At 54.3% G+C, this 24,606-nt stretch overlaps 3 protein-coding genes across 7 annotated transcripts; 1 reads left to right on the forward strand and 2 right to left on the reverse strand.

The window, feature by feature from the left end:
- The first annotated feature begins 1,046 nt into the window (after positions 1 to 1,046).
- On the forward strand, positions 1,047 to 7,921 carry VAMP1 (vesicle associated membrane protein 1). The gene is made up of 5 exons (XM_030834642.2): positions 1,047 to 1,452; positions 4,165 to 4,291; positions 4,492 to 4,650; positions 5,325 to 5,376; positions 5,770 to 7,921. Coding segments are annotated over exons 1-5 (357 nt in total). The 5' UTR covers positions 1,047 to 1,450; the 3' UTR covers positions 5,787 to 7,921.
- TAPBPL (TAP binding protein like) lies at positions 1,744 to 16,082 on the reverse strand. 2 transcript variants are annotated; one of them, XM_030834639.2, is made up of 7 exons: positions 15,591 to 16,082; positions 14,603 to 14,818; positions 14,181 to 14,453; positions 11,378 to 11,722; positions 10,449 to 10,751; positions 9,201 to 9,284; positions 1,744 to 9,009 (listed from the first exon to the last, which is right to left on the reverse strand). In XM_030834639.2, exons 1-7 carry the CDS (start codon positions 15,649 to 15,651, stop codon positions 8,966 to 8,968), a joined length of 1,326 nt encoding a protein of 441 aa, XP_030690499.1. In that variant the 5' UTR covers positions 15,652 to 16,082; the 3' UTR covers positions 1,744 to 8,965. The 2 variants fall into 2 exon arrangements, with proteins under 2 accessions (XP_030690499.1, XP_030690498.1); XM_030834638.3 differs by having other exon boundaries at positions 5,535 to 9,009; positions 14,603 to 14,821.
- Positions 16,083 to 16,530: 448 nt separating this feature from the next.
- On the reverse strand, positions 16,531 to 20,795 carry CD27 (CD27 molecule). 4 transcript variants are annotated; one of them, XM_060306358.2, is made up of 7 exons: positions 20,552 to 20,795; positions 20,203 to 20,363; positions 19,617 to 19,669; positions 17,612 to 17,775; positions 17,318 to 17,407; positions 16,929 to 17,048; positions 16,531 to 16,706 (listed from the first exon to the last, which is right to left on the reverse strand). In XM_060306358.2, exons 1-7 carry the CDS (start codon positions 20,685 to 20,687, stop codon positions 16,582 to 16,584), a joined length of 849 nt encoding a protein of 282 aa, XP_060162341.1. In that variant the 5' UTR covers positions 20,688 to 20,795; the 3' UTR covers positions 16,531 to 16,581. The 4 variants fall into 4 exon arrangements, with proteins under 4 accessions (XP_060162341.1, XP_060162342.1, XP_030690503.1 ...); XM_060306359.2 differs by lacking the exon at positions 19,617 to 19,669 and having other exon boundaries at positions 17,612 to 17,764; positions 20,259 to 20,363; XM_030834643.3 differs by lacking the exon at positions 19,617 to 19,669 and having other exon boundaries at positions 17,612 to 17,764; positions 20,232 to 20,363.
- Between the last annotated feature and the right edge of the window lie 3,811 nt (positions 20,796 to 24,606).

The following is a 24,606-nucleotide window of genomic DNA, read 5'->3' on the forward strand; positions in this document are numbered from 1 at the left end:
ATCAAACTTTGCCAAATGGGTGTCTGAGGCTTGGAAGAAAATTCCAGAGACAGAAAAGGAGCATTCCTTTAAGAAATGCTGCATCACCAAAGCCCCTGATGGCATGCACAGAGGACTACATGTGTGGAAATAATGCACATGAGTAAAAAAAATGAATCATAAGAGTCAGTGTCTGAATGTGAAGTTTTATGAACACTGTTACCATGTTACTCTTTTCTGTTTTCCTTTTTATGTATTTTCACGAGAGTGAAGTATGATAAAAATCTACATTTATAGACACCTGCACTTTAAATAAATATAAAATAAAAATTCGAAGTGATAAGAAAGCATTATGTCACAGTTGATTTGCTACCTTTTAACTTATCGGGACATAAAATAATAGTTTTACAACCGACGGCGTCCAGGTAAGGGATAATAATCTGAAGCAGGACAGTGAGACGAGGGGAGAATCCTTGAAATGCTAAGAAGGAAAAGTTGAACTATTAGAGGACAGGTAAAGATGAACGGGGAGGAAATCTACAATAGTTTCCAGGTTTCTGGTTTGGGCAACTGAATCGATGTAGTAAGCTACCTGGGAGGGTTAGGAGGAGCAGGTTTGGGGAGGGGGAGTTAAAATTAGGATACACTGCGTGAGGGGCTGGTTGGCTGTGTAGAACGGATGAACGGAGCTCTCGTATTTACTTTGGCCACGGGAGCCTGCGGCTCTGCCTTGATGGATTCAGCCTCCTCAGAGCTGTCAAAGGCGGGGAGGTGGGGTGGAGGCCGGCCAGGTCCGAGCGCCAGCGCAGTGCCTAGACTACCGAACCTCCGCCGCTCCCCGGGCTCCAGAGTCCAGGCCATAGCGAGCCGGAGCCCGCCCCCGCCCCCGCCCCCGCCCCCGCCCACCGCTGTCAGCGGAAGCGGCGTGATTGGCTGGAGACGCCGGCGCCGGCGGCCGCGAGCGGGCCCGGACTTAAGGAACTGCTTAGCGATTGGCTGGGAGGCACCAAAAAGGCCTAATTCAAATTGTTGGAGCCGCCGTTCCAGGGAGCGGGCGCTTAGTTCCACCCCGCCCCGTCGCTTAGTTAGACAGGTACGCAAACCAGAGCTGTATTGATCAGATCCTTCCGGCACCGCTCCTTACCCGAGTCAGGATGAGAAGAGAGCTGTGACTGGCAGATTTTCAGGGGCGGGCACTCTAGGCCTTATCCGGGCTTCGCTTCGGGACTGGCACCTGTCCTGGGCGTGGATTGGGCCGCAGCGTTGTCAGCGTGATCTGGGGGCGCGGCCAGCGCTAATAAAGACGAGCCGGGGCTGCAGGTGCAGTCAGTTCCACCGCAGCTAGAGCTCCGAGTGGCGGTCTGGAAGCGGAGCTCGGCGGTGCGGTCGGCTTCACCGCAGTGTTCCCCGGCCGGGTGTCTCGCCGCAGCCTCGGGAGAGGAGACGGACCTCTCCTCCTTCTGTCAGAGACATGTGAGTTGACCCTGGTGTGGGGGGCGCGACACCTTGCCAACTCTCACCCCTTGCCAACTCTCACCCCTTGCCAACTCTCACCCCAGCGCCGGACTCTGCGGGACCGAAAATGGCGCATTGCAGCAGCTGCGGCGACGCGGGGAACCACCGCCGCGCGCCGTCCGCAGGCCGAGCCACCCCCGGGGAGGGGAGGCAGCACCCCATTCCTGCACCAGCCGCAGCCGGCACCCCATGGGCGGGGCAGGGGCGCGGGGGTCCCACATTCATTGCCCCCTCTCCTCTCACCTGCGGGGCTCCTCAGTCGAGTCTCGGGTGAAGGTGGGGCGCGGAGACACCCGGGAGGGGGCTCCAGGCCCTTTCTTGTCGTTGATTGAAGCTGTGCTTGGGGCCTCTGGAAGAACAGTCATGGGTGCACCTGCCAGTTAGTAACTTGGGTTGCTCTGCAGTCTCTAGCTTTGTGTACGCCCCTCACCCCGACCGTGACGAGTAGCCCCCGCTCTAGGTAGTGAGCAAAGCTCCAGAAACTTATCTGCCAGTTCTTCGGCGCCAGGTGAGCAGCTCACAAAGACTCATGGGGCAGTGGCGTGTGATTCCAAGCGTCCATTCATCCCAAGGCCACCCGTATAGGAGTTTTCCTGTCATTGAGTCTTAGCCAAGTACTTGGAAGAGAAATAGAGATAAGGATCCCCCCCTCCCCTCGCCACCACCTTCCCTCAGTACATTCAATTTAGTCTCTAATCATCAATTTAGTCATCTGACCATGGTCACCGCATCCCAAGATCCTGAGGGAGAACTATAGCTAGACAAATGAAGAACTTCCCTTTCTTTCTTGGAGTCCTGGCCTGGTCCTAGATGTATTTGTGTTGCTTCTCTTGGTGACTAAAAGGGAAAAGATTTACTTACGTTACATAAGGGTTATAACTATCCCCGGATATGTTACTCCTGCGTGTTCCCAACTCCCAAGAAGTAATAAGTGAAATGGTCCCTTCAAATGCTTTATAACGATTTCCCTTTTTCTCTATTTGATTTCTACAGTTTTAACTGTATATGATATTCTATGCGTTTTGGCCAAGCCCTAGGATTCCTTGTGTTTTCATTTTGGGAGGGGGAGCCTCTTCAGTTGACCGGTTCCCAGTAGCATCTATGTGGGATGAAAGGAAGGAGATGGGGAAACCGTGGTGACTAGAAGGGCATCACGAGGTCTCTGACCTTAATCTTGTCATTGGTGCCACCAGCCTGGACTGCTTCCAAGACCAAACACTGGCTACTTCCTACTCCTTGAATTTTCCACTTTCACCAGAGAACTAGATTGTGTGGCACAGTAGTAGCATAGGAGTCTGGTGGCCGCCATAGTGTTGTATCTTTCCTTTGCCTCCTTTGTGCCTTAAAGGGCAATGGGAAAGCAATTCTTTTAGCCAAGATGAGTCAGGTGTAATCTGCTAGTATAACCTCTCTGAAGGGTTATTCTCTTTTGAGACTGAAATTTACTTACTTAGAGAGGAGGAACTTCTGGGTATTAGTTCTATTGTGAGTAGTCAAGGCTTTTCCTTTTTGGTGACTTTGTGATGGTTTCATCCGTAGTGCATTTACTCTTGGACTGCTCCTATGAGGTAGGCTTTGTGAGATTCTGCTTCTGTTTGAGGAGTTCTTATTGTAATTTCTTTTCTCTATCAAATTGCAGAGATCTCTCTCCTACCTGTGACTTCTTCCTTGGCAGGGAAAATCTCATGCCTTAGGTTAGACTTCAGGGAATTCTTGAGAAGGTGAATTTAGCTTCCATGTGTTGGGACGTGGAGAGGAGTTTATTTTGAGAATCCCACACTGGATTATTCTCCCCTAAGGCTAAGGGAAAGGGAGTACGGTCTCTGTGCCTAGCAGTGTAAACCAAGATTTCTAGTTGGGACATCAGGAGCTAGGAGAGTCTCCTGAGACTGGATGCCAAATCTAAAAAAGGAAGGGACAGGCTGTCTCTGGTGCATGTACACTGAGGACCATTTCCAATATTTTTGCTCCCTGTCTATGCTCTTGGAACACTTTCACAATTGACACAATTGCTTTGGGCCCCAGTTCTATCTAAGTGAAACCCCAGTCTTCTCTGCCAAAAAACAAAGCAAGCAAACAGTCCTGACTCACTGCAACTACAGAGGCCTTTGGTGATTCTCCAAGTCGTCCTTACAGTGGCCACGATATACTAATCATTGCATGAAACAACCAATAACTGGCTCCCCTTCAGCAGAGTCTGTCAGCTTGGCCTTTCTTTTTATATTCAGACTTTGCAAAAAAAGAGTTGTTCAGTCTGTAAGCTTGTCCTGAGTGTTGAGTTTTTTTTGTAGGTAATTATCCTGGATTGGAGTTTTCCAGTTTGACTTCATGTGAAAAAGGCTTCCGGGAGGCAGAGAAATGCCATTTAAGCCAAGACTGGCCCACTTGTCCCTGTGGCCATTGTGCCAGAGGATGTGTTTGAGTTTGGGTCAGAGGATAGACCAAACGAGAGCTCTTGATGCCACCCTGGATGTCGCTGAGCCCCATCTGTTACAGGATCTTTCATCTTTTGCTTTGGACCTCTGTGCTGCATCTCCCCACTTGGTATTGCCAAGGAGCTGGAATCCCTTCTACTTGCATATAGCCGTATCACCCTTGCTTTGGTGATAGGGGTGAGAACGTATGTGATTCCTTTCTTGTCTTGGTCACTCTGTGCACTTCTCTCCGCAGGTCTGCGGCAGCTCAGCCACCCACCGAAGGGGCAGAAGGGGCTGCCCCAGGTGGGGGTCCCCCTGGCCCTCCTCCTAATTTGACCAGTAACAGACGACTACAGCAGACCCAGGCACAAGTGGAGGAGGTACGTGGATAGCTTTTTCTCTAAGGGTTTCCAAGTCATGGAAGTTGGGAAACTTCTCTTTAAATAAACTTCTCTTTATCTAGAGGGGCAGCTAAAGGTTCCGGGAGACAGGGTACCCCTTAGAGTTAGGCAGGGCAGACTTGCTGTTCTCTCCCCGGCTCTGGGGGAGCTTAGCCGCTTTGCTCCTGCGCCCTGCTCAGGTGGTGGACATCATGCGTGTAAATGTGGACAAGGTCCTGGAGAGGGACCAGAAGCTGTCAGAGCTGGATGACAGAGCCGACGCTTTGCAGGCGGGCGCATCACAATTTGAGAGCAGCGCTGCCAAGCTAAAGAGGAAGTATTGGTGGAAGAACTGCAAGGTGAATGTTCTTGTCCTTTCCCCCTTATTTTCCTGGGTCTCAACACATAGGAGGCGGGAAAACCCTCAGGTTCCACAATCCTTCCCTCTCACGATCTGTGCCCTGCAGGACTCTTGGGAGGCAATCTGGGAAGCCTCCTTCTTGAGCTGCATTACCCGAATTGGCCACCAGGGTACGCTAAAGTGCTCAGAACCACTAACTGAGGGCCAGGGGAGACCTTGAGGAGTTTGGAGGGGTTAGTCCAGCTGCCTTTTCTCAAAGGACCCCGGGAAAAATTCTTACCTGACCCTTCCTGAGATACACTGACATCGACACAATGGCTGGGGTAGCTATATATTTAAATACCTGCAGCTTTTGGGAATGAGCTGGACACTTTTTGATGAAAAACGAACCAGTTGACTAAAGATGCGAAGTCTGCACCTGCTCTGGCGTTCCTTTAAAAGCCCCCGGGCAACAGGAACTAGGAGACAAGGAGCAAGCTGCAGACCCTCTCGTGTTTCTGAGAAGCTCCAGCTGTGGTGCAGGGGTTACTGTCTGATGGGGAGCACGAGGGGTTGGGAGGCCTTCAGCTGTCCTGGGGGGCGTGTGGCTTCTTCCGCCGTCCGAGTCCCTGGTCCTGGCTCCTGCCTCCTTCCCCAAATCCAAGGGCTTGTTTTTTGTCAATGTCTCCTCAGATGATGATCATGCTGGGAGCCATCTGTGCCATCATCGTGGTAGTTATTGTAAGTAAGTATCGCTGAGGTTGCTGGTTGGGGTGAAGAGGTGGGAAGGTCCTGGCTTCACCTGCCTGCCTGCCTGCCTGCCTGGGGAGTGGGGCTGCTCTGACTGAGGTATGGAGATCGTGGCCAGGGAAGCACCATCTGGTGCGGGAGGGCGGGAGGGCAGAGGTGAGGGACCTCCTCGGTGGACAAGCCTTCACTCTGCAGGACTGTGGGGGAAGGTCGTGGCTCCTGTTCTGAGCAAGTGGGCTGTGCTTCTTCTCACTGGCTTGGGTCAGAGGGAGACCGTGGGGATGGGACACCTACAACTACACCTGAATGTCCAGTAACCTGATGTAATTTGCCCTCGTTTTCTCCTCTTTCTCTTTTCCATCTGGGACTTCCTGACTCCTGTGTCCAGTCTACTTTTTTGCTTGAGAATGTGCCACCCCTTCCCTGTTCTCCATTGCCATCCAAACTCATGTCCCTGCCCTGCTGTTTCTCCCCAGAACTTCCCCATCTGCCTTCCTCCATCCCAGCCCTGCTTCTCCATCGCCCACTCCTCCCCTTGTGTTGCTTTCATTTGCGCTCTGTCCTGCGACACTGGAAATGCTGCTTGTGGTGCAGTCTTGAATTAACTACCCGAAGAACAACAGCTGGGATCTCCTTCCTACCCTCTCATGTTCTCTCAGGTTCCCCCAAAGACAAAAGGAGTTGGAGGCCAAGGGATGGGGAAAGGGGTGTAGCTGAGGTGACGTGCTCAAGAAGGGGCCAAGACTGGGACGAGGAGAAGAGTGTTGTGCCCATGGTGTTGCCAGAAAAGGCCAGGCTGCTGGCCCGAGGAGGCTGGGAGCAGCTGGGAGGATGCCCCCTCACCTCTCCTGTGCCAGGCCTGCAGAGGAGCCTGGGCCAGGCCCAAAGTCCAGCTTGGTCCTGGTGCAGGACTCTTTTAGAAAGTCAAACCTGTTTTTCACAGTTATTTCCCATCTGTTAGTCCAAGATCTATGTCTTCAGGGACCTTACAACCTTTTACTTTGTCCTCCAGAGACCTGGAGAACACGTATTAATAGCAAAAATATCAGGACTCTCGTTCCCATCCTAGAAACAGTCCCACAAGCTCATACCTGGAAGGGGCTCTTGTCCACGTTTTCTACAGCATTCTGTATTGCTCGTGAAGGCATCAAATAATTTCATTTAGCCAAAGTTTGAGCCTCTCAATTTTAGTTACTGGCATAGATAATGAGAGAATGCCCGTTAGTTATAGAGAAACAGCGAGTCAAGGGCCTAATCTGAAAATACCAAGCTTGGAGGAAGCCACTTCTCACCCTCTTGTTACAAGCGTCCTGTACCTCCCTTGCTGTTGATGGAAGAGGATGAGATGTCGGAGGGTAGGAGCCCTGGACCCTCTGGGAGCCCTTCCCCCGACACCACCCCCGTGTACTTGCCAAAGGCAGGGCTGAGGAGAGAGGCCCTTCCTGAGGCCCGGCCGCTCCTGAGCGGTGGGAGTCCGGTGCCCCCGCCAGCCTTGGGGCGGACGTGGAGCCGTCAGCAGACGGGCCTGCTTGTTGACTGCTGTGCCACCACGGCGCCTTCTCGTCTGGAGCGGCCCCTCTGTTCTTCCAGCAGTACGTTCCCCTTCCAAAGCACCCCTGAATTCCCTTTGCCTTCCTCCTCTTTGCATGGTTTGTGGCACAGACAGTGGGACCTGGGGATGGAGCTGCTCAGCCTGTCTCGGGGGCCAGTGCTGGGTTTCAGGAAAGGGCACTCAGTGGGACAGACCCCGGTGAGAGGGGAGGAGGGCCGGCTGGGAACAGAACGGGGACCGCCCCCCGTTCCTTCGTTCCTTCCGTCCACCAGTCCACCAGCAGGAGGCGGCTGGGCCAGGCTCGCTTTCCACGCAGCAGCATTTCGTTCCGCAAAACCATCCTTCCTCTCCCTTCGCCCTGTTCCCACATTCCCTTCGTCCTGCCCCAGGGCGGGACGGAAGAGCTGGACGAAGGCAGTCTCTGTACCCTCCTAATGGCCAGAGGCCCCTCGAAGGCCTCCACCCTCCTCTGGGCTCCCCTTGCCTAATGGAGGGGGTCACCGCTGGAGAAGAACCACCACTGTCCTCGATGTGTCCCAAGCCTGGAGCAAATCCGCCCTCTTGGCCCGCCCCGTCACAGGAATCACTTCTGCGTTTCTGTGCCATCTGTCCCAGGTGTAGTTGGCTTTGCTCTTCTGGGGACGGTAGCCCTTCTACTCTCTTTCTCACCCTGCCCTATACCCCCCTCTTCTGTGTCTTTGCCGCCCCCCTTCCCTCCCACCACCCATGTGCATGAGCAAATATGCAACTAAGCCTGGGGCTTGGCAGTCACGCGAGGCCGGGTCTCCTCGGCCCCTCTTGGGTTTGCCGTGGGACGATGTGGCGTCCCCACTGTGTCTGTCATCCCCTCTCTGTCTTTTTTTCTAACCCCAATCTCCTACTTGTACAGAAATAACAGCTGTACTTCCACCAAAGGCATGTGGCGTATTTACCAATTTCCTGTATTCTGAACAAAGGCAAAACAACAATACAACTTCCTACCACTAAACCGACTCGGCTGTTGTTTGGGTTGGGGTGAGTGCAGCAGGGCGGAGGCGTCTTGTTTCTCTCTGGTTCCTTTCTGATGGTGCCCTGCGCCGGAAGGGTGGCTTACGGGTGCTGTCGGTCTTCTCGAGATTCCACAGCTGGGTGCTGGCAGAGGAAGTGGTCTCCGCTCTCAGCCTCTGTGCCCGAAGCAGCCCAGCTCTTCAGGTGTGGGTGACAGGAAGCCACGGCAGGAAGCTGAGCGGGCATCTCACGGACAGACACCCGCAGATCTTCTTAGACATCTGCCGCCTCCTCCCTCCAGGTCCTGGGCCAGGCCCTGAGGAGGCCCCCAGGGGACACGCTCTGCTCCCCACCGTCCCCATGCATAGCCATCTTCTGCCAAGTCCCACTGTGCTGACCAGGCCCGTTTGAAAATGACTGAAAGGGGAGCTCTGTCCCCTGCGGCCAAGGCAGGGGTGTGTGCAGGTGTCCTGAAATGCCCAGCAGCTGTCCAAAGGTACAGGAGCTTAACGGCAGCTCAAGGTTACCCTGAGCGACTGGGGGGGGCAGGCCCAGGGCCGCCTCTGAGGGTCTTCGTTTCACACCTCAAGCACTTTGCCAGCCAAGCGGCGGGGCGGGCCCCAGTGTGAGGAAAGACAGGAAAGTGGAAAAGCTTTGCTTCTGAGGACATGAGGGCTTTTACTGGGACAGAGTTCAACGATTGTGCGTGGCCCTCCAACCCCCATCCTGTTCCACTGTCCCTCATCCGCTCCTTTCTTAATTTTTTTCTGCTATATTGTTCCTACCACCGCGCCTCAAACCTGGCTCATGTTTTAACCTCCACCCAGACCTCCTGCCTTCCTGCCACCCTCTCACCTCTTCACGCTTTCTCCCTTGGGTGTATCAGCCCAGGGCATGCAGTGAAGGAAGGCAGAGGCCTGCAGAAATCCAGTGCCACAGTCAGTGATCTGTGCCTTCTTCGTATCTTTCTCGGGGCCTCTTTGAGCTCTGGGACTCAGCTTCTGGGAGAATGTGACTCTCTCTTATATCTAAGGCAGGAGAGTGGCTACCCGGAGTGCCTCGGGGTCCTGGCAGGCCTTGGTGAGGTAGCTAGGAGATAACGGGAGGGAAGGAAGTTGGTGTCAGGGGGGGTAAGCCCAGGAGCTGGGGGCTGGGGGGCCAGCTGGAGCTCTGGATGCTTGCGTTTCATCCCTGGTCTGGGTGTGGCGGCACTTAGAGCAGCTGGTCTCCAAGTGAGTTCGGTCAGGGCCAGAGCCAAGGGTGCGCAGGCTCACTCTTACCTTGGCGTCTCTGCAGTCCCAGGAACAGCAGTGCCAGGAGGAAGAGGCTGCTGGCAAAAAGGACTCCAAAGGCCGTCCTCTGCTCTGTAGGGGACAGAGGTGTGGACGGGGATCAGTGGCGGGAACCATACCGAGCCCTCATGTGCAGCGTCTGCTCCGGCAGAAAGGACAGGGCGCGCGCGCCTGCGTTCAAGCGTCCCTGGCCGAGGAGCTCCCATCAGCTGTTTTCCTGCTCTCACCCAGGAACCAGCACACGGTGGCGCTGGGGCCTGCTCGGTGGACGTCCGTGTGTCACTCCACACAGAATCCTCTACCTCTTCCCACCTCAGGACAACTTTTTTTCAAACGGCTTTGCACGGGAGATTTAGTTTAGATTAGCTGGTGATAGTTAAACTGGAATTGTGTAAACCACTGGGAATGATGTAAGCTGAGGCAAAACCCCAGTTTCGGGGAAGCTTACAGTCTCATGAGACACCAAGTTAGGCATTTCGAGGTGCCGACTCTTTATGGTGTAGGACCTTTCGAAGACATTCTGTGGCCTCGGGATGAAGTTCCCGCTTGAAGGCCTGCTGTTATCTGCCCATCAGTAGCAGGAGCGGGGTTGAGGCTGTAGGGGAATCGCCTATTTTCCACATTTTCTGTTTGACCATTTCCTAGGCAGGTGACCTTGGGCAAATTACTGAACCTCTGCAAGTATCAGTTACTCATCTCTAAGATGGGAGGAGTGAGGACCTGTGGAGGCCCACATCTGAGGGCTCAGTGCCCTGCTGGCTTGACGCAGACGCTCAGCGAACACCATCACCTCTCAAGCTTCACGGCCACAGCCCCCTTTCCCCACGCACCCTTGCCTCTAGCCGTGCAGGCCCCCCAGTTCTTTCTAGCCTGTTTGATAATGAGGCCTTCACACATGACGTCCCTTCGGTCCTGGTGTTCCCTGCCCCTGACCCAGCTCAGCCGGCTTGCAGGCCTCCCCCGGGTCATCTTCCCTGACTGCCTAGTCTGTCCCTCCCACTGGGCTAAGCTCCTCGAGGGCAGGATGAGGAATTGTTCAGCCTTGGTCTCCAGCTCTCAGCAGTGCCTGGTACCCCAGAACTCGGGGGGTAATAAAGTCTTGGAGGACGGGGTGGGACCTCTGGAGGCTGTCACCTTGGGAAAGAAGCAGCCGACACTGTGGGAAGCAGAACAAGGCCAGAGGGCAGGAGCCGTGAGCCCAGGTGTGGTGGTGGGGAAAGGAGGGCACTCCCATACCTGGTGGGGCAACCCAGGTGTTGGCCCCCAGGGGCTCCTGCAGGGAGACGTGGGTGACTTGGCAGGTGTAAGTGGCACCCACAGAGCCAGGCTCTGCCGTCAGGGAGGAGGAGATGCTGTAGGTGCCTGCCATGCTCTGCCGGAGGTTGGAGAAGGAGGCACCAGAGACTGGGGCCGGGGCTCCACCCAGCTCCTCCCGGATCCACGTCACAGTCACATCCAGAGGGTAATAGCCAGTGACACTGCAGAGGAGGGTGGGCGGCAGAGCTTCGCTCGCCAAGCTCAGTCGTACTTTGGGGGCAGCTGGAAGAGAGGAGGAGAAGTAAAATCCCACAGGCATCACCGGGGCAGCAGAGGAGCCTAGAGCCTTCTCCTGCTGCACGTAAGAGCAGGCTGTGGAGGTGGAAGTCCCCTCCTCAGTGAGGTGGCAGGCGGCGGGAGGACAGTGGTGGTGAGGGGCCTGCCTGGATGCACGACATAAGGGGGTAGGATTCCCACAGGTAACTGAAAAACAACAGCAAAACCAACTAAAGGTTGGCTTGCTTCTTAGCATCACCACAAGCCAGTGATGTTAGAGGCTGTCCTGTTGAGACAGGCCTCCCGGTCGGGCCGCTCCCACGCCTCTCCTCGCTTTGCTACTGCTCCTCCTTTGGACGTGGCCCAAAAGGACGGGGGTGACTGGAGGCAGCCGGCCAGTGCGGGGCAGCAGGATCCTGGGCTGGGAAACTTCTCAATGGAATTATCTAGAGCCCGACGGGAAACTCCACCTGATGCCATCTGCGCTTCTAGGATGCAGACGGCATTCAGGCTGTGGGAATGCAGTCTGCCTCTCAGGAAAGCGCCCTTGTGTTTGATCCCATTCTGGAAGACACTCTCAATAGGTACATCCCTTTCCCCCTCTTCCCGACATAACTGAGTCCTGGCCTCACCTTGGACGTTGAGCTGGATGATCTGTTGAGCTCGGTACAGGGAGGTTGTGATCTCGCAGATGTAGGTCCCCTCATCCTTCAGAGTGAGGCTGGGTAGGGTGAGGGAGGCGTCCCCAGCCATGAGCAGCTGCTGAGGCTCCAGGGTGGCGCCCTCCCGCTTGGCCTGCCCCTGCCCCTGCCCCGTGGCCCAGCGGTACACCAGGTGGCCACTGCCCTTATGCTGCCGGTGCCACTCCACGCTGGTGATGCCCAAGCCTGGTGCCATGGAGAAGCCACAGTGCAGGGAGGTTGAGGACCCCAGCAGGAGATTCAGGGACGGGGTCTGTGTTGTCACCTGGAACTCCACTGTGGGAGAAAGAGGGTGATTGTGGGCCGCTCTCTCCTTGAGGCCACCTGGTCTCTGAGCTGTGGCAGGCTCGGGGTGTGTTGAGAGGCAGCATGCATGCGTAGCACTCTTAACCATTTTGGAGTCACTCACCCCTTGCACAATCTGATGAAAGTTACAGACCAGGCAAATACATATGCAAAATTATGGCTTACTGGGACTTCCCTGGTGGTCCAGTGGTAAAGAATCCACCTTCCAATGCAGGGGACGCAGGTTCGATCCCTGGTCGGGGAACTAAGATCCCACATACTGTAGGGCAACTAAGCCCACGTGCCACAACTACAGAGCTCGCGTGCCTCAATGAGAGAGCCTGAGTGCTGCAAACTACAGAGCCCACGCGCCCTGGAGCCCACGTGCCACAACTAGAGACAGAAAACCTGCATGCCGCAACTTGAGAGAAGCCCACGCACCACAACGAAGATCCCGCATGCCTCAACGAAGACCCCGCATCCTGCAACTAAGACCCAATGCAGCCAAAAAAATAAAAGAAAAAATTTTATATAAATTTATAAAAAATTTGGGGTTACTGTTGACCCTCAGGTTAAGAACTACTGGAGTGGCTTCCCTGGTGGCTCAGTGGTTAAGAATCCGCCTGCCAATGCAGGGAACATGGGTTCGAGCCCTGGTCTGGGAAGATCCCTCATGATGCGGAGCAACTAAGCCCATGTGCCACAACCATTGAGCCTGCACCCTAGAGCCCGCGAGCCACAACTACTGAGCCTGCACGCCTAGAGCCCGTGCTCCGCAACAAAAGAAGCCACCGCAATGAGAAGCCCCCGCTTGCCGCAACTAAAAGAAAGCCCGCGCGTAGCAACGAAGACCCAACGCAGCCAAAAATAAATTAAAAAAAAAAAGAGCTACTGGAGTTGCAGTCAGCTTTCAGAAGCCCGGCTCTTCCATTTAACTCCCTCTTTGGCCTGGGCAAGCCCCTCAGTGTTGCCGACCTCATCTGCTTAGAGCAAGGCTGCTGAGGAGACTAAAGGAGACAGAGCTTAAATACACAGTGGTGGTGTGTGAGCCAAACGTGCTGAACCCCAGACTAATGAGGAAACAATCGGACAGGTCCCAATGCTGGGACATCTACAAGGCAGTGGCCCGGCCTCAAAATAGTTCAGGCTCTGAAGACTGTTCTGGAGTAAAGGAGGCTGAAGGGACGGGACAACTAAATACAACGTGCAATCCTTGTCTGAATCCTGGACTTCAAAAACCAAACCAAACCCCCCAAGGCTATAAAGAACACTACGAGGGCAATTGGAGAAGTTTGAATTTGGACTTCATATTTGATAGTAGTATTGTATCAATTTTAAAATGCCTTAAGTATGACAATCAGGGGCGGACCCAGCCATGGTGGGGGAGGTGAGGATGGTCCGCCCTGGCAGGCAGGCAGGAGTGTTTGATCACTGACATGGTTCATAACTGCCAGTGTAGGCTGACGGTGAGGATACGTTCGTCCATTATCTGCACACTGCACCCCCCTTACTGCCTGCACCCCGGGTAGACCACTCCCCACCTTGGGTTGCTGCCGAGGCGATGGTGTTATGATTATGGAGAACATTCATGTCTTTGGTTATAAACTAACACATGCTATGCATGGAAGCATTTGGGATGAAGTGTAGAGATGTCTGCAGTTTACTTTCAATTAGTTAAGCGGAGGGGAAGTGGAGAGAAGATGAGGGAGGGGGAAAGGATGTGCAACATGTTAACAGCTGGTGAATCCAGGTGCACGGTATACAGGTGTTTATTATTCTTTCACCTTTTTCTGTAGGTTTGAAATATCCCAAAATAAATGGGGGCAATGCCTAGCTATGCTAGGACTACGGTTGACACTGGACAGACATGAGGACCCCTTTTTTGATGTAGCAGGATAAATTTAGGTTGGACCACAAAATAATCTGAGTGTTCTGAAGCTTTCTAAGGATACAAGGGTAGGCCCCTAATCTTCTCTGGATGTGGTTGTCTTTCTTGGAGGCAAAATATTGGATTCCATGAACTTTGGAGAAACCTATCATCATGTTCTCAATTTTCTGTGCCCTCTGAGATGTGCAAGGTTGGAGAGAGCAAGGACCAGGTTCTACTGATAGGAGATAATGAACAAATTCTGCGGGCCTGTGCTCTCCTCTCTCATCTTGACCAGGCTAGCTGTTCCCTGGGAAAAGCTGGCACTCTGCTCACTGAGACAGCTGTGGACAGCATATGCAAGTAGAGCATCACATGCCTTATTTCCTCAAGTCACCTGGCCAGGTGAAAATTATCCCCATTTGGGGTCTTTAGGAAGAAAGGACTGAGGCCTAGGAGACACCCTGAGATGACCAATGTGCACGGAGGTGGACTTGTCCCCTTCCTTCTCCTACTATTCCCCCATTTCTAACCCCTTTAAAAAAATTAAAACTTTCTTTCTGCTACTTTTCATTTTCTCACCTTCAGTCCGCACAGTCCCCTGGGGGCTCAGGGGCAGTTTCAGCATGGGATGCAAGACAGCCCCATTCTCAGCATCCCCAAGGGTCTTCATCACCATGGAGATACTAGGTCCCTCTCCAGGCACTAGCACGTTAGTGATGAACCAGGCTGCCGTCTCCACCGTGGCCTTGGGCCTGGCCTGGAGAAAATAGCGGGAGATCTCACAGGTCACCTCTTTGCCGCTGCAGTCAGCATGGAGCAAGGCCTCGGCCTGGGGAATCTGTATCAGGTTCACTGGGGGAGAAGAGGGCAGCACAGAGATGGAGCTGGATAGAGAACACCTGGGCTGATGGGAAGCAGGTGTGGGTGGGTGTCCTTGGGAACTGGGCTCAGGAACTGGAAGGAGCCCAGAAGGACTGGGACACAGGGTGGAGGGCTCTTACCTGAGGCCTCGAAGGTAATGAGTGGGTCGTCCTCGGCCAGTGTGCCCCCTTGGAAATCCGTGAGGCCTTCCAGCGAGCCGTCGTCCGGCACTGGCACCTGCTTCAGCACCAACAAGGCCTTCACCGTGTTCTCACTGCTGGCGAAAGCTCCACGGTGCCCACCTTCCCCCATCAGGAAGCAGTCCAAGATCACGTCCACTGCCCGCCACTGCCTTTCTACTGCAGGGAACAGGCTGGGATGAGCACCCTCTTGCCCAGAAAGTTACTTCTATACTTGTCGAGTCATCAAGGGGTAATCTTCCCCGTTCCTAGCTGCCTCTGCGTCCAGCTCTGATCCTGTTTTACCCAGAACCAGCTTTCTGCGAAACACCTGCTTCTCCAGGTACATACTTCTTGGTGTGAATTATTTAAAGTCCTGATTTCCCTTGCTCAGAGGGATTTAAGAAGCTTATTTCCACCTATCAATGGAAAGCTATCTCTTCAAAGGAATTCTCAGCAAAAGCATATAAATGAACAAAACTGCATTGGGAGAGGAGACGGGCTTGGATGCTAGGGCGTTGGCAGCCGTCTCAACTTCCCAGTCAGCCCCCAGGGTCTGCTCGCTCCGTGCTTTTTACAGGTGGCCTTCTCCTCCCCCACCTCTGGGGAGCACCTACCCCCCTCCGTGATCTCCTAGCTAGGGGCTCCCCTTCCTCTCCTGAAGGTGTCCGCTCCCAGGCCAGCTCCCTCTCCTGTAGGCCAGGGGGCCCACCACATCCACCGAGGCGGCCCCTCATTCCTTCGTTTGGCCCTTTCCCCAGAGTTCTCAGTCTCTCTCCCCGGCACAACTGGTTCCTTCCGTTACCAGCCGCCCAGTCTTCCGCCTGCTGGGCTTAGAAGGCGATTGGAAGCCATTCCCGGCCCCTTTCCCCTTCTGCGACCTCGGGGAGGGTGGCTACCTGATGCTTCTTTAACCCGACACGCCCCACCAGCCAGCTCCCCGACTCACCGGCGTCTGCTGCCCCGGAGAGAGCCAAGCAGACCAGCAAGCACCACCCCTCGGAGCCCATGGGGGCTGCTCTCAGGCCCTCCTCCCCCGCCGCCCCTCCTCGTGCCCCGCGCCCGCCAGGTCCGGGCTGGAGAAGGGGCTCCAAACACGCCTGCCTGGCCGACCGCCTGGCCCCGTCAGTCCTCTCCGCCTACTTGGCTTTCGCTTTCACTTTGAGGAAGTGTCACCGAGGCTGCCTTGGCCTCCGGCTGAAGCCATTGGTGCTGGAGCCAGAGTCTGCTCACTGTTCTTTCCTTCCACCTTCTCCTCCGCAAAAAAAATCCCCCGGTGATTTCAGGACCTGACTTCACCGCGTGCGCCCTTTTGCTCCCGACCAGCCCCAAGAAAATCGAGATAAGGGACGGGAGGCAGGGTGGAGGAAGGGAGGGACTGACAGACTCAGCTCCCAGGTAGCCGTGACCTTTCCCCACTTTCTGTAGGCGCCTTACCTGCCCGCCCCCGCCCCCGCCCCCGCCCCCACCCGCGTGGGCCCCAGCGCGCCTGCGCGGGAGAAAGCTCCGCCCTCAGATCGCGGGTCTGCGAGGAGGGTGGGTGTGGCCTGCGTGGGGAGACTGAAATCTCAGAGCTGGAAAGCTGCAGGCGCCTCTTTATTTTGTCGAGTTTCTAGGTCAACGGTACACCACGTGGGCCTACCGTAGGCGGAAGTATGTCTTCCACCTGGAGCCCTAGCCCTCTTGCAGCACAGGGGTGCAGCTGACACACTCGGGCTCCCGCTTCCCGCCCCCCACCTCGTTCCCCTGGGTCCTCGCCACTGCCAGTCTCGAAAAGGCACACAGGACAGTTTCCCAAGTCGGCACACACGAAAGGGTCCCGATGAGAGGGTAGTGCTGAAATTGGAGGTGCCGGCTCTCGATCCCCCTGGATGGCGGGTGGGTTGAGATGGAGGCTAGGACTTGACTGCAGTGACGGCCCCCCTCCGCCGAGCGCTGGCTCAGGGGTAGGAAGCGGGCTCTGGTTTTCGGTAATCCTCCTGAATGGGGATGGCACTGCCCTCCTCCTCCCTGGGGCAGCTGTAAGGACAAGGCTCTGCAGGCGCCACTGGACCTTCTCTCGTGTCTGAAGAGGGAGAATCAGATGAGTGTTGATCGGCGGTGGAGGATGCGTGAAGGGAGAAGAGGTGAGCAAAGGCGGGCTGTCAGGAGGGCCCCAGCTTAGAGGAGGGGAAGAGAGGCCACAGGGTGCTAAAGATGGAGCTGGAGAGATTCAGTGAGGTTCCAGATAGGGAGGCAAAGCCGAGATGGTGGGGTGGGGTGCAGAAACCTGAATTTTGTCTCTTACTTAATCTATATTTTCTTTGTTGATGGAGGAACAGGGCTCCGACTATGGTGAAAGCAAGAAACATTCCAGAGAGGAGCACAAAGATGCGGATGCAATCCGTGCTGCACAGGGACCTTTGGGCTGTGATGGGATGGGCAGGGGTCACAAGGGGGTTTGGGGGAGGGCCTAGCCCTTGACTCCCCTCAGCCCAGCCCTCTGTCACCCCTGCCTCTCCCCTTTCCCCACCTTCCTCCCCTGCCCCCACCATTGGACCACATCCTTTCCTAATTCCTGGACTCTGCTTCTCCCTCTTCTTACCCCTGTTCCTAGGAGCTTTCTGGCTGGCTTCCCTCCTGGACCCTCCTGTGTGCATTCTCTCTCTTGGGGTGGGGAGTGGGGAGAAAACTCACGTGACCAGTGGGTAGAGAGAGTTGGGGCAGGCAGCCACCTGGAATCAGCCAGAGTCCGCATATGCTGGCCTGTCCTGGCCTCTGGTGTCTCTGGTAAAACAGAGACAAGATGGGCAGCCGCAGGGGGCCCCAGAGGGCACAAGGCTAGGCTGAAGGCCTAAGCGAGCCAGGGGGTGCGAAGGCCGAGACAGGCGGACGAGGCAACGTATGTGGGGCTGGGCATGGGAGAGGCGGTGCTGGTTGGGGTGTGACCCTTACCCCCAGTGACCAGACAGAGGGTTGCCTAGAACTTACCTTCAGCATGAGATGAGTGGGAGGGTTGTGGGTGTGGGCCTGGGGCCTGGGCTGGACCAACACACTCTGTACACTCCTTGTCCCTGCACTGCCAGCCCTCAGGGCAGGCACACTCCGAGTTGGCGGTGAGGGAGCAGTTTCGAATGAGAAGACCTGGCGACAGAGGAGAGGGAGGGAACACACAGGGTCCACTGGCTTAATCCCCTCCCTCGCCTCCCAGGCCTGCCCCTCCCCCACTGTCATCCAGTGCCTTTGTCATTTGTGTTATTGTTATTCAAGAAAAACTCGGACCTTTTAGAAAATTCACGGTTCAGAAGTCGAAACAGCTTACATGATTTTTCCTCTCACTCACTGATGCTTTTAGAACTTCTTATTGAAGTATACTTATAGAGAGGTATGCATGTCACAAGTGTAAAGCTTGAGAACTGGGACGAATTGGACTCACAGGTGTAACCAGCACCAGATTAAGAAACAAGATGACCAGTCGTGTTCCTTTTTAGTCACTAACACCGTCCCCACCAAGAATAGCTACTGACTTCCTAACACCACAAGTTGGTTTTGCCAGTTTTTGAACTCTATGCATGAATCAAGCGCGTGTGCTCATTCGTGCCTGGTTGCTTTCACTCAGCTCTTTGTGAGATTAATCCAGTGTTGAGTGTGATTGCAAATCGTTCATTCTCACTGCCATCTAGCGTTCCCCTGTGTGAATACAACACCATTTATTCATCCGTTCTACTGTTGGTGTGTGTTTGGGTAGTTTCCAGTTTTTAGCAATTGGAAATGGTGCTGCTGTGGTCCCCAATAGGTTTTTAACTTTACTGATATCCTTTGCCTCTAAAATATAATTTGTATTCAAGTGTAGAGGTCAGGTGCTGGGTGGCTGCCAATCGGTGATACTGGGGGAGGTAGGTAGGAAGGGCGTCGCATGGGTTTGGGTTCATGGGTGTTTGGGGGTGAGAAGAGAAGTGTGACTCTGGGGAAGGTGGCACCCGGATGTGGGCCAGGCCTGAGTGGGAGCCTGGTGGGGCAGGGTGCACTCATGAGAACCCAGGGAGAGGAGCCCTGACAGGTGGGAGAGGGGTGCAGAAAGGGACGTCTGAGGATACCAAAGACTACCATCAACCCTCCCAATTTCTTTAATGTGCGCCTTTTGTCAGGAAAGGGTGTAAATTCCTTCTCATCTTTATGCCCCTGTGGCATCTCCTTTCTGAATTCTGACTCATGGTTGCTACTAGAACTTGGTTTCCTTGTGGCTCACCAGGAATTGTGAGCCAGCCTGGATAAGGATCTGCACAGGAAGAGCAGTGATGGAGGAGGGAACGGTGGTGGTGGAGATGGAAATAGGTAGGGAAGGTGAAGATCAGGGAGGGTATCTGCCCAAAGGGATGGGAAGGGTTAAAGAAGGGGCTGGGATTGGTTAAAAAATGAGTGAAGTACCATTGTTTTCAGTGGAGTCTACAGAAACCTGGGAGCTCTCTTCGCCATGTACAACCTGTGCACAGAAATCCATGCTGATTGCAGGCACTTGTCCATCTTACAGATGGGAATACTGAGGTCCAAGAGGACCAAGCCCATTCAGCCTCTTTCCAGTGCCCTGGAGTCCTGCAGCCAGGTGCTGCCTGAGTGCTTCAGGGATCTGTGGGCTGAATCTCACAGAGGAGGATCGTGGGCTGGGCTGGGCTGGAGCAGAGTGGAGGGAGCTCCGACTGGCTCAGTATTAGGAAAAGGCCTTCTACTGGGGCCTGCAGAGTGAGTTGGGGAGGCTTTGACTAAAAAAAAAAAAATCCCCATCTTGCCCAGATTGTTGCCAAGAAGAGAGAAGCACCCATGAACAGTCATATCTGTAAGTTAAGTAGACTGAGGAATGCCTCTGGTGTATTTCTTTTGTTGCCGTTTGACTGATTTGCAGCAACAAACCCTTGTATTTATTTTCAAGAATACAGTATTAAAAGGCCTAGTCAGTCATTTACAGGCGAGTAATGTGGTTCAGCTAAATCGTCCTCAAAAGCGTCCTGCTGGAGAATATTTGTTCCAAGGGGCCACTTTAGATCTGCTGATCTATGTACACTTGTACATACATAGTTTCTAAAATTCTAGCTAAAACAGAGAAATGATGAAAGTGTTCATAACCCAGCTGCTGATATTTCATTTCTTAGTTTTAAAAAAGATGAAATTACAAAATACATAAAGACACAAGCCACATACACATTCATTCTCCTGAATTGGCTTTTGGACAAAAAGAGGGCGTTATCCACTGACTGGGATTGTTATGTCCTTAGAAAGGTGTATTCCAATTTCCAGGCCAATGTGCACTCTGAGATACGGCCCGTCCATCAGTGGGGAGAGGCTCGTCTAAGATCTCGGCTCCTACAGCAACTTCCTACTCTGTATTGTCTTGATCCTAGCCATAGACCCCTTCTCAGCAGACCCTCAAACTCTGCTGGCCCCTTCCCTGAATCACTTCACAGCTCTCCCTACCACATCAACACACACCGCCCAGGGCGCCCCGTTTCCCACCGCGGGCTCCACTGGCCGTAGCCTTGAAGCAACTGAAGCTCCTACTTGCCCCCTCTTTGCTTCTCCATACCCACTTTGCTCCCCAAATGCTTGCCCATCTCACCAGAGTTACAGTGCCGGCAGCTCTCACAGTGGGGCCGGGTATGGTGGTCTGGTGAGAAGGAGACCCCCGGTGTACACGGATCGCATTGAGTAGCCTTTTCATGCTGGTCACATTCCTTCACCAGGAACGTTCCTGTGAGCAGAGGTCCAGGGTCAAAGCCCAAGGAAGGCCGCTCCCTCACCCTCTTCAAGGTGCTGCCTCCTGGCCTCTGCAGGATTCTGCTCCTTGCTTGAGCTCAGACTCCCTCTCTGCGTCCCTCCACCCCAAGCCTGGTCCTCTCTCTCCATACTCAGCTAGACCCTGGCAAGGCCTCCTCTTACCTGGCTCGCACATCTGGCAGCACCGTTCTCCCTGAGCCAGGTAATGCTTTTCCGGACACCTCTTGGAGGCTGGGGTCGCTGAGAGCACTGCCAGGGGCCCCAGAACCCACAGCCAGCAGGGAGGTGGCCGGGCCATGGCTACTGCCCGGGGAGCTCTTCCCGCCCTGGCTGCCAACTTCGGGCCTTGGGGGAGCTGGTACCTGCCCAGCCAGGCACTGGTGCCTCTTCTTTGCACCTCCCGGGCCTGTTTTCTTGGAGTGGTCCCCGAGTTGGGTGGCAGGCTGACCTGTGATGCAGTTGAAGTTCTACTGTAGCTGTTTCTCGCTCAGGCAGCTACCGCCACCCCTCCCCCTTTCCCATGCGCTGGGTGCTGGGAGAGCATTAAAGGGGAAACTGTCAGAAGACCTGCTCTCTTCAAAGACGCCCCCAACACGCCAGCCGCTCCGTGGCCTCTGTCTCTCTTCCGCTCGTGAAGAATTTAACTCTGCCTGCAGCTTTTATAAAACGTTGGATGCACAGGGACACGCACGCTCCTATTCAAGCACCTGCACACGAAGATGCCCACGTTGCCCCCTGTTCACAGCTGCGTGTCCCCACGCCTCTTCCCACACCACTTCTTACACCAAGGTCAGCGGTTTAGGGAAGGAAGGGAAACCAGAACTGAGTGCGGGTCCGCACACTCTTATCTGAAACTCTTGGGGATGGGATACATTCAAAATTTTTCAGATTTGGGAAGAAACCAGCATCACACGACACCCTCACGGGGCTGGAGCAGCGCTCACCACCAAGCACAGCGTTTCTGCAGCAAAACTGTTGACTCTTTCAGTGGGGTGGATAACAGCTATAGCCAGCCTCACATCAACTGACGTCTGGTTTCACGGCCAAAAGAGTTTGCTATGGGATTGATTGTTCAGAATTGCAAACAAGGGACTTAAACCTGTGTCTCCTCTCTGTCAGGCTGTGTGCTAGGAGCTCACACATGATCGTTTAACCTTCCTGCCAGCCTGTGGTACAGGTGCCACCCATTCCCAGCTGGCCTCCCTCACCATACTATCATTTTTTTTTTTTTTTGCGGTACGCGGACCTCTCACTGCTGCGGCCTCCCCCGTTGCGGAGCACAGGCTCGGGACAAGCAGGCTCAGCGGCCATGGCTTACGGGCCCAGCCGCTCCGTGGCATGTGGGATCTTCCCGGACCGGGGCACGAACCCGCGTCCCCTGCATCGGCAGGCGGACTCTCAACCACTGCGCCACCAGGGAAGCCCACCTTACTGTCATCTTTGTCCTCCCCTTCCCACCTCTGGCTGTGTTCGCCATTGGTCCTGGGGCACCTGGGCGTCTTCTCTCCCAGCCTTGGGCACTTGGGATTAAATGTTGATCCTATGGTCATTGTTTCCCTATTTCTGTGGTTCTCCTGGGAAGACTGACTTGGGGATATTGGAAATAGCTGGACTTTCCCCTCTTTGAGTCCCAGGAACACCTGGGTCATACAGCCCACCCACCGCCCCCCCCCCTTTCCCCAGAGACTGGCTTGTTTCTCCAGGCCATTTTTTCATTCAGGGGCTTTACCATTGTTTCCACACAGCTCATAAAATCTCACACCCCTGGGGCTCCTCTGTTAGATCTGTTCTCTGTCTCATTCGTCGGTTTCCTTTCTCTTCATTTTTTCCATCCTCCTGTCTTTCCCCAACTTCCTCTACTCTTCAGGACGGTCCTCTCAAGTGGGAAGCCACACAGGGGTGTGATTTGAAGAGTTACTTGTGCAAAACCATCCTTTTGGCGATATCTGGCCGGGTGCCTGAATTCCCTCCTCAGAGAGCGTTACCCTTGGGACCTGAGGATTTTGCTGTCACCAACAGTCCTGCCCGCATTCCCAGATTATGGTCTATATCTTCACTGTTAGTCTTTTTTTTCAGCCACACGGCTTGTGGGATCTTAGTTCCCCGATGAGGGACTGAACCCAGGCCCTTGGCAGTTAGAGCTCAGAGTCCCAACCACTGGACCGCCAGGGAATTCCCTTCACTGTTAGTCTTAAACTTCAAGGCGGGCATGGAGAGACATGTGGGGATGCAGGAGACCCTGGAAGGATGATAAGGTGTTGGGGACCTTTAGGGAGAAACTTGCCAAAGGGGGAATTGAGGATGCGGATAGCTAACAGCCTCTACAAGACCCTGGGCTCCCCCACGGGGGGTCTCCGTTCTCTGGGTCAAGGCCCATTCCCTCCTCTACTCATCACTTCTCTGGGCAGCTGGGGGGAGGATAGGAGCAGGGTCTGCCTGGCTCTCCTGGAGAACCGCTGGCCAGGAGGAGGAAGGCCAGTTTTCTGGCCCTCTTTTCTGGATGAGTGGAACGACTTCATCTGCCTTCTGTGCTTTTTGTGCCAACTTCTGGTGGGCCTTGGCCTGTCCTGGGCTGGCCCCCTGGACTGGACAGCCTTTTCTCTTCTCTACAGACCCTGCAGGTGCAGCCTGCTAACCTCTCCCCACCAAGTCCTCCACCATCACTTTCTCTTTGGGGTTCAGCTTCTCCCACTCCCGGCTGGGCCGAGATACATGGCCTCTTCCCAGTAACTCCCTCCCTTTCTTGCATCTATGGAGACAGGCCCACGGAAGCCCTTCGCCTCTGACAAGTTTCATTAGTTTTGAGAAGGTAATCTGGAGCAGGGGAGGTAGCCTGGATGTCAGCTGGGGTCCCCTTGCTCCTTATCCCTAGACAAGACACCCCGTGTCTTCCGGCCAGGGCAGGTCCCGGGCAGAGTGGGAAGAGGCAGTGCTGTGGACTTGCACGGATTCCAGTGGGTCCGGTGTGATGGTCGCTTCTCTCTTTCAGCTGAAGCCTTGTGCCTGCCTCTCTGCTCCTGAGAATTCCCGTACCTCTGCCCCGCCACAGGCCCCAGGTTGGGGACACAGGGCTCTCTTGAATTTTCCTCTGAACCAACTATAAGCAGAAATCTGTTAGGTGTGGCAGAATTTTGCTGAAGCTTTAGATCTCATAAGGATACAAGTTAAATTGCATTTTGGATATTCTGGTTCTTAATGGTCCTTCCCACGAAGCAGTAGGTGCACCGAGCATCCTGGCTGTCCTCTCTCCTCCTTTAGCCACAGACCGCCTTTCAGAAACCTGTCCGGCAGCATCCCTCCACTCTCTTCAGTCCCTCATCCCCACATCAGTCTTGGCCCTTTATAATTCTGTAAGCAAGTCCTCAGCGGAACTAAACTCTCCCTTAGAAGGAAGTTCTGTTCTATTACATAGGCATCAGAAATCGTATTCCCCAGTCTCATCAACCAAACCCTTAGTTTTTCTAGTCGTCTTTGTCTTCCACTCCATTCCTTCTTCTCCCGACCTCCCAGGCCCCCAACACCTTAGATACTCCTTCCCAGCAAGGCTTTGAGAAACCAACTAGGCAGGACAGTGGGGTGGGCTGCTTAAGGGTCTGGGTGCTCACATCCCAGCTCTGTAGTTTGCACCCCTGGGACTCCTCAGTCTGGGTGACACAGGGGACTGACCAACTCTCGGCAGTTCTTCCAACCTCTGACCACTTTTCAGTATCTCAATCCCAGCTCCTAGTGTCTCCCAGCATGTAAGGCACCTACTACATATGAGATGGTCCATCCTCAGCTTTGTTCCCTGGCAGCTCTATCCACAATTATAACATCGAAGTTTTGGAGGGCCCAAGGCCACACTGACCTTGTAAATTCCACTCCTCGTCCATTTGACAGGTATTTGTTGCATGTCCATTGTGTGTCAGGTCCCATCTAAGTAATGGGACACAATGATGAAAAAAAATAAACAACTGGTTTCTGCCCTTGTGGAGCTGACACAACAGTAAGAGGCAGACATTGATCAGGTAATCTCTAAGACACATGTGAAGTTCTTAGCGATGGCCATTATGGCCGCACCGTGAAGGGGAGAGTCAGGGTGCAGGGATGGGAGGGCTGGTGGGTGTTTCAGCCAGGAAGTAAGGTTTAGCTGAGGTATGTGGGCTCTGAGCTCTCACCTACTTGAGAATTGTTTCTTCCTTTGGTTTGGGTTTCCAGACACCACCCTATTCTTCCTT

The sequence above is a fragment of the Globicephala melas genome, chromosome 10, assembly GCF_963455315.2.
Source record: "Globicephala melas chromosome 10, mGloMel1.2, whole genome shotgun sequence".
In the NCBI taxonomy this organism is placed as follows: domain Eukaryota; kingdom Metazoa; phylum Chordata; class Mammalia; order Artiodactyla; family Delphinidae; genus Globicephala; species Globicephala melas.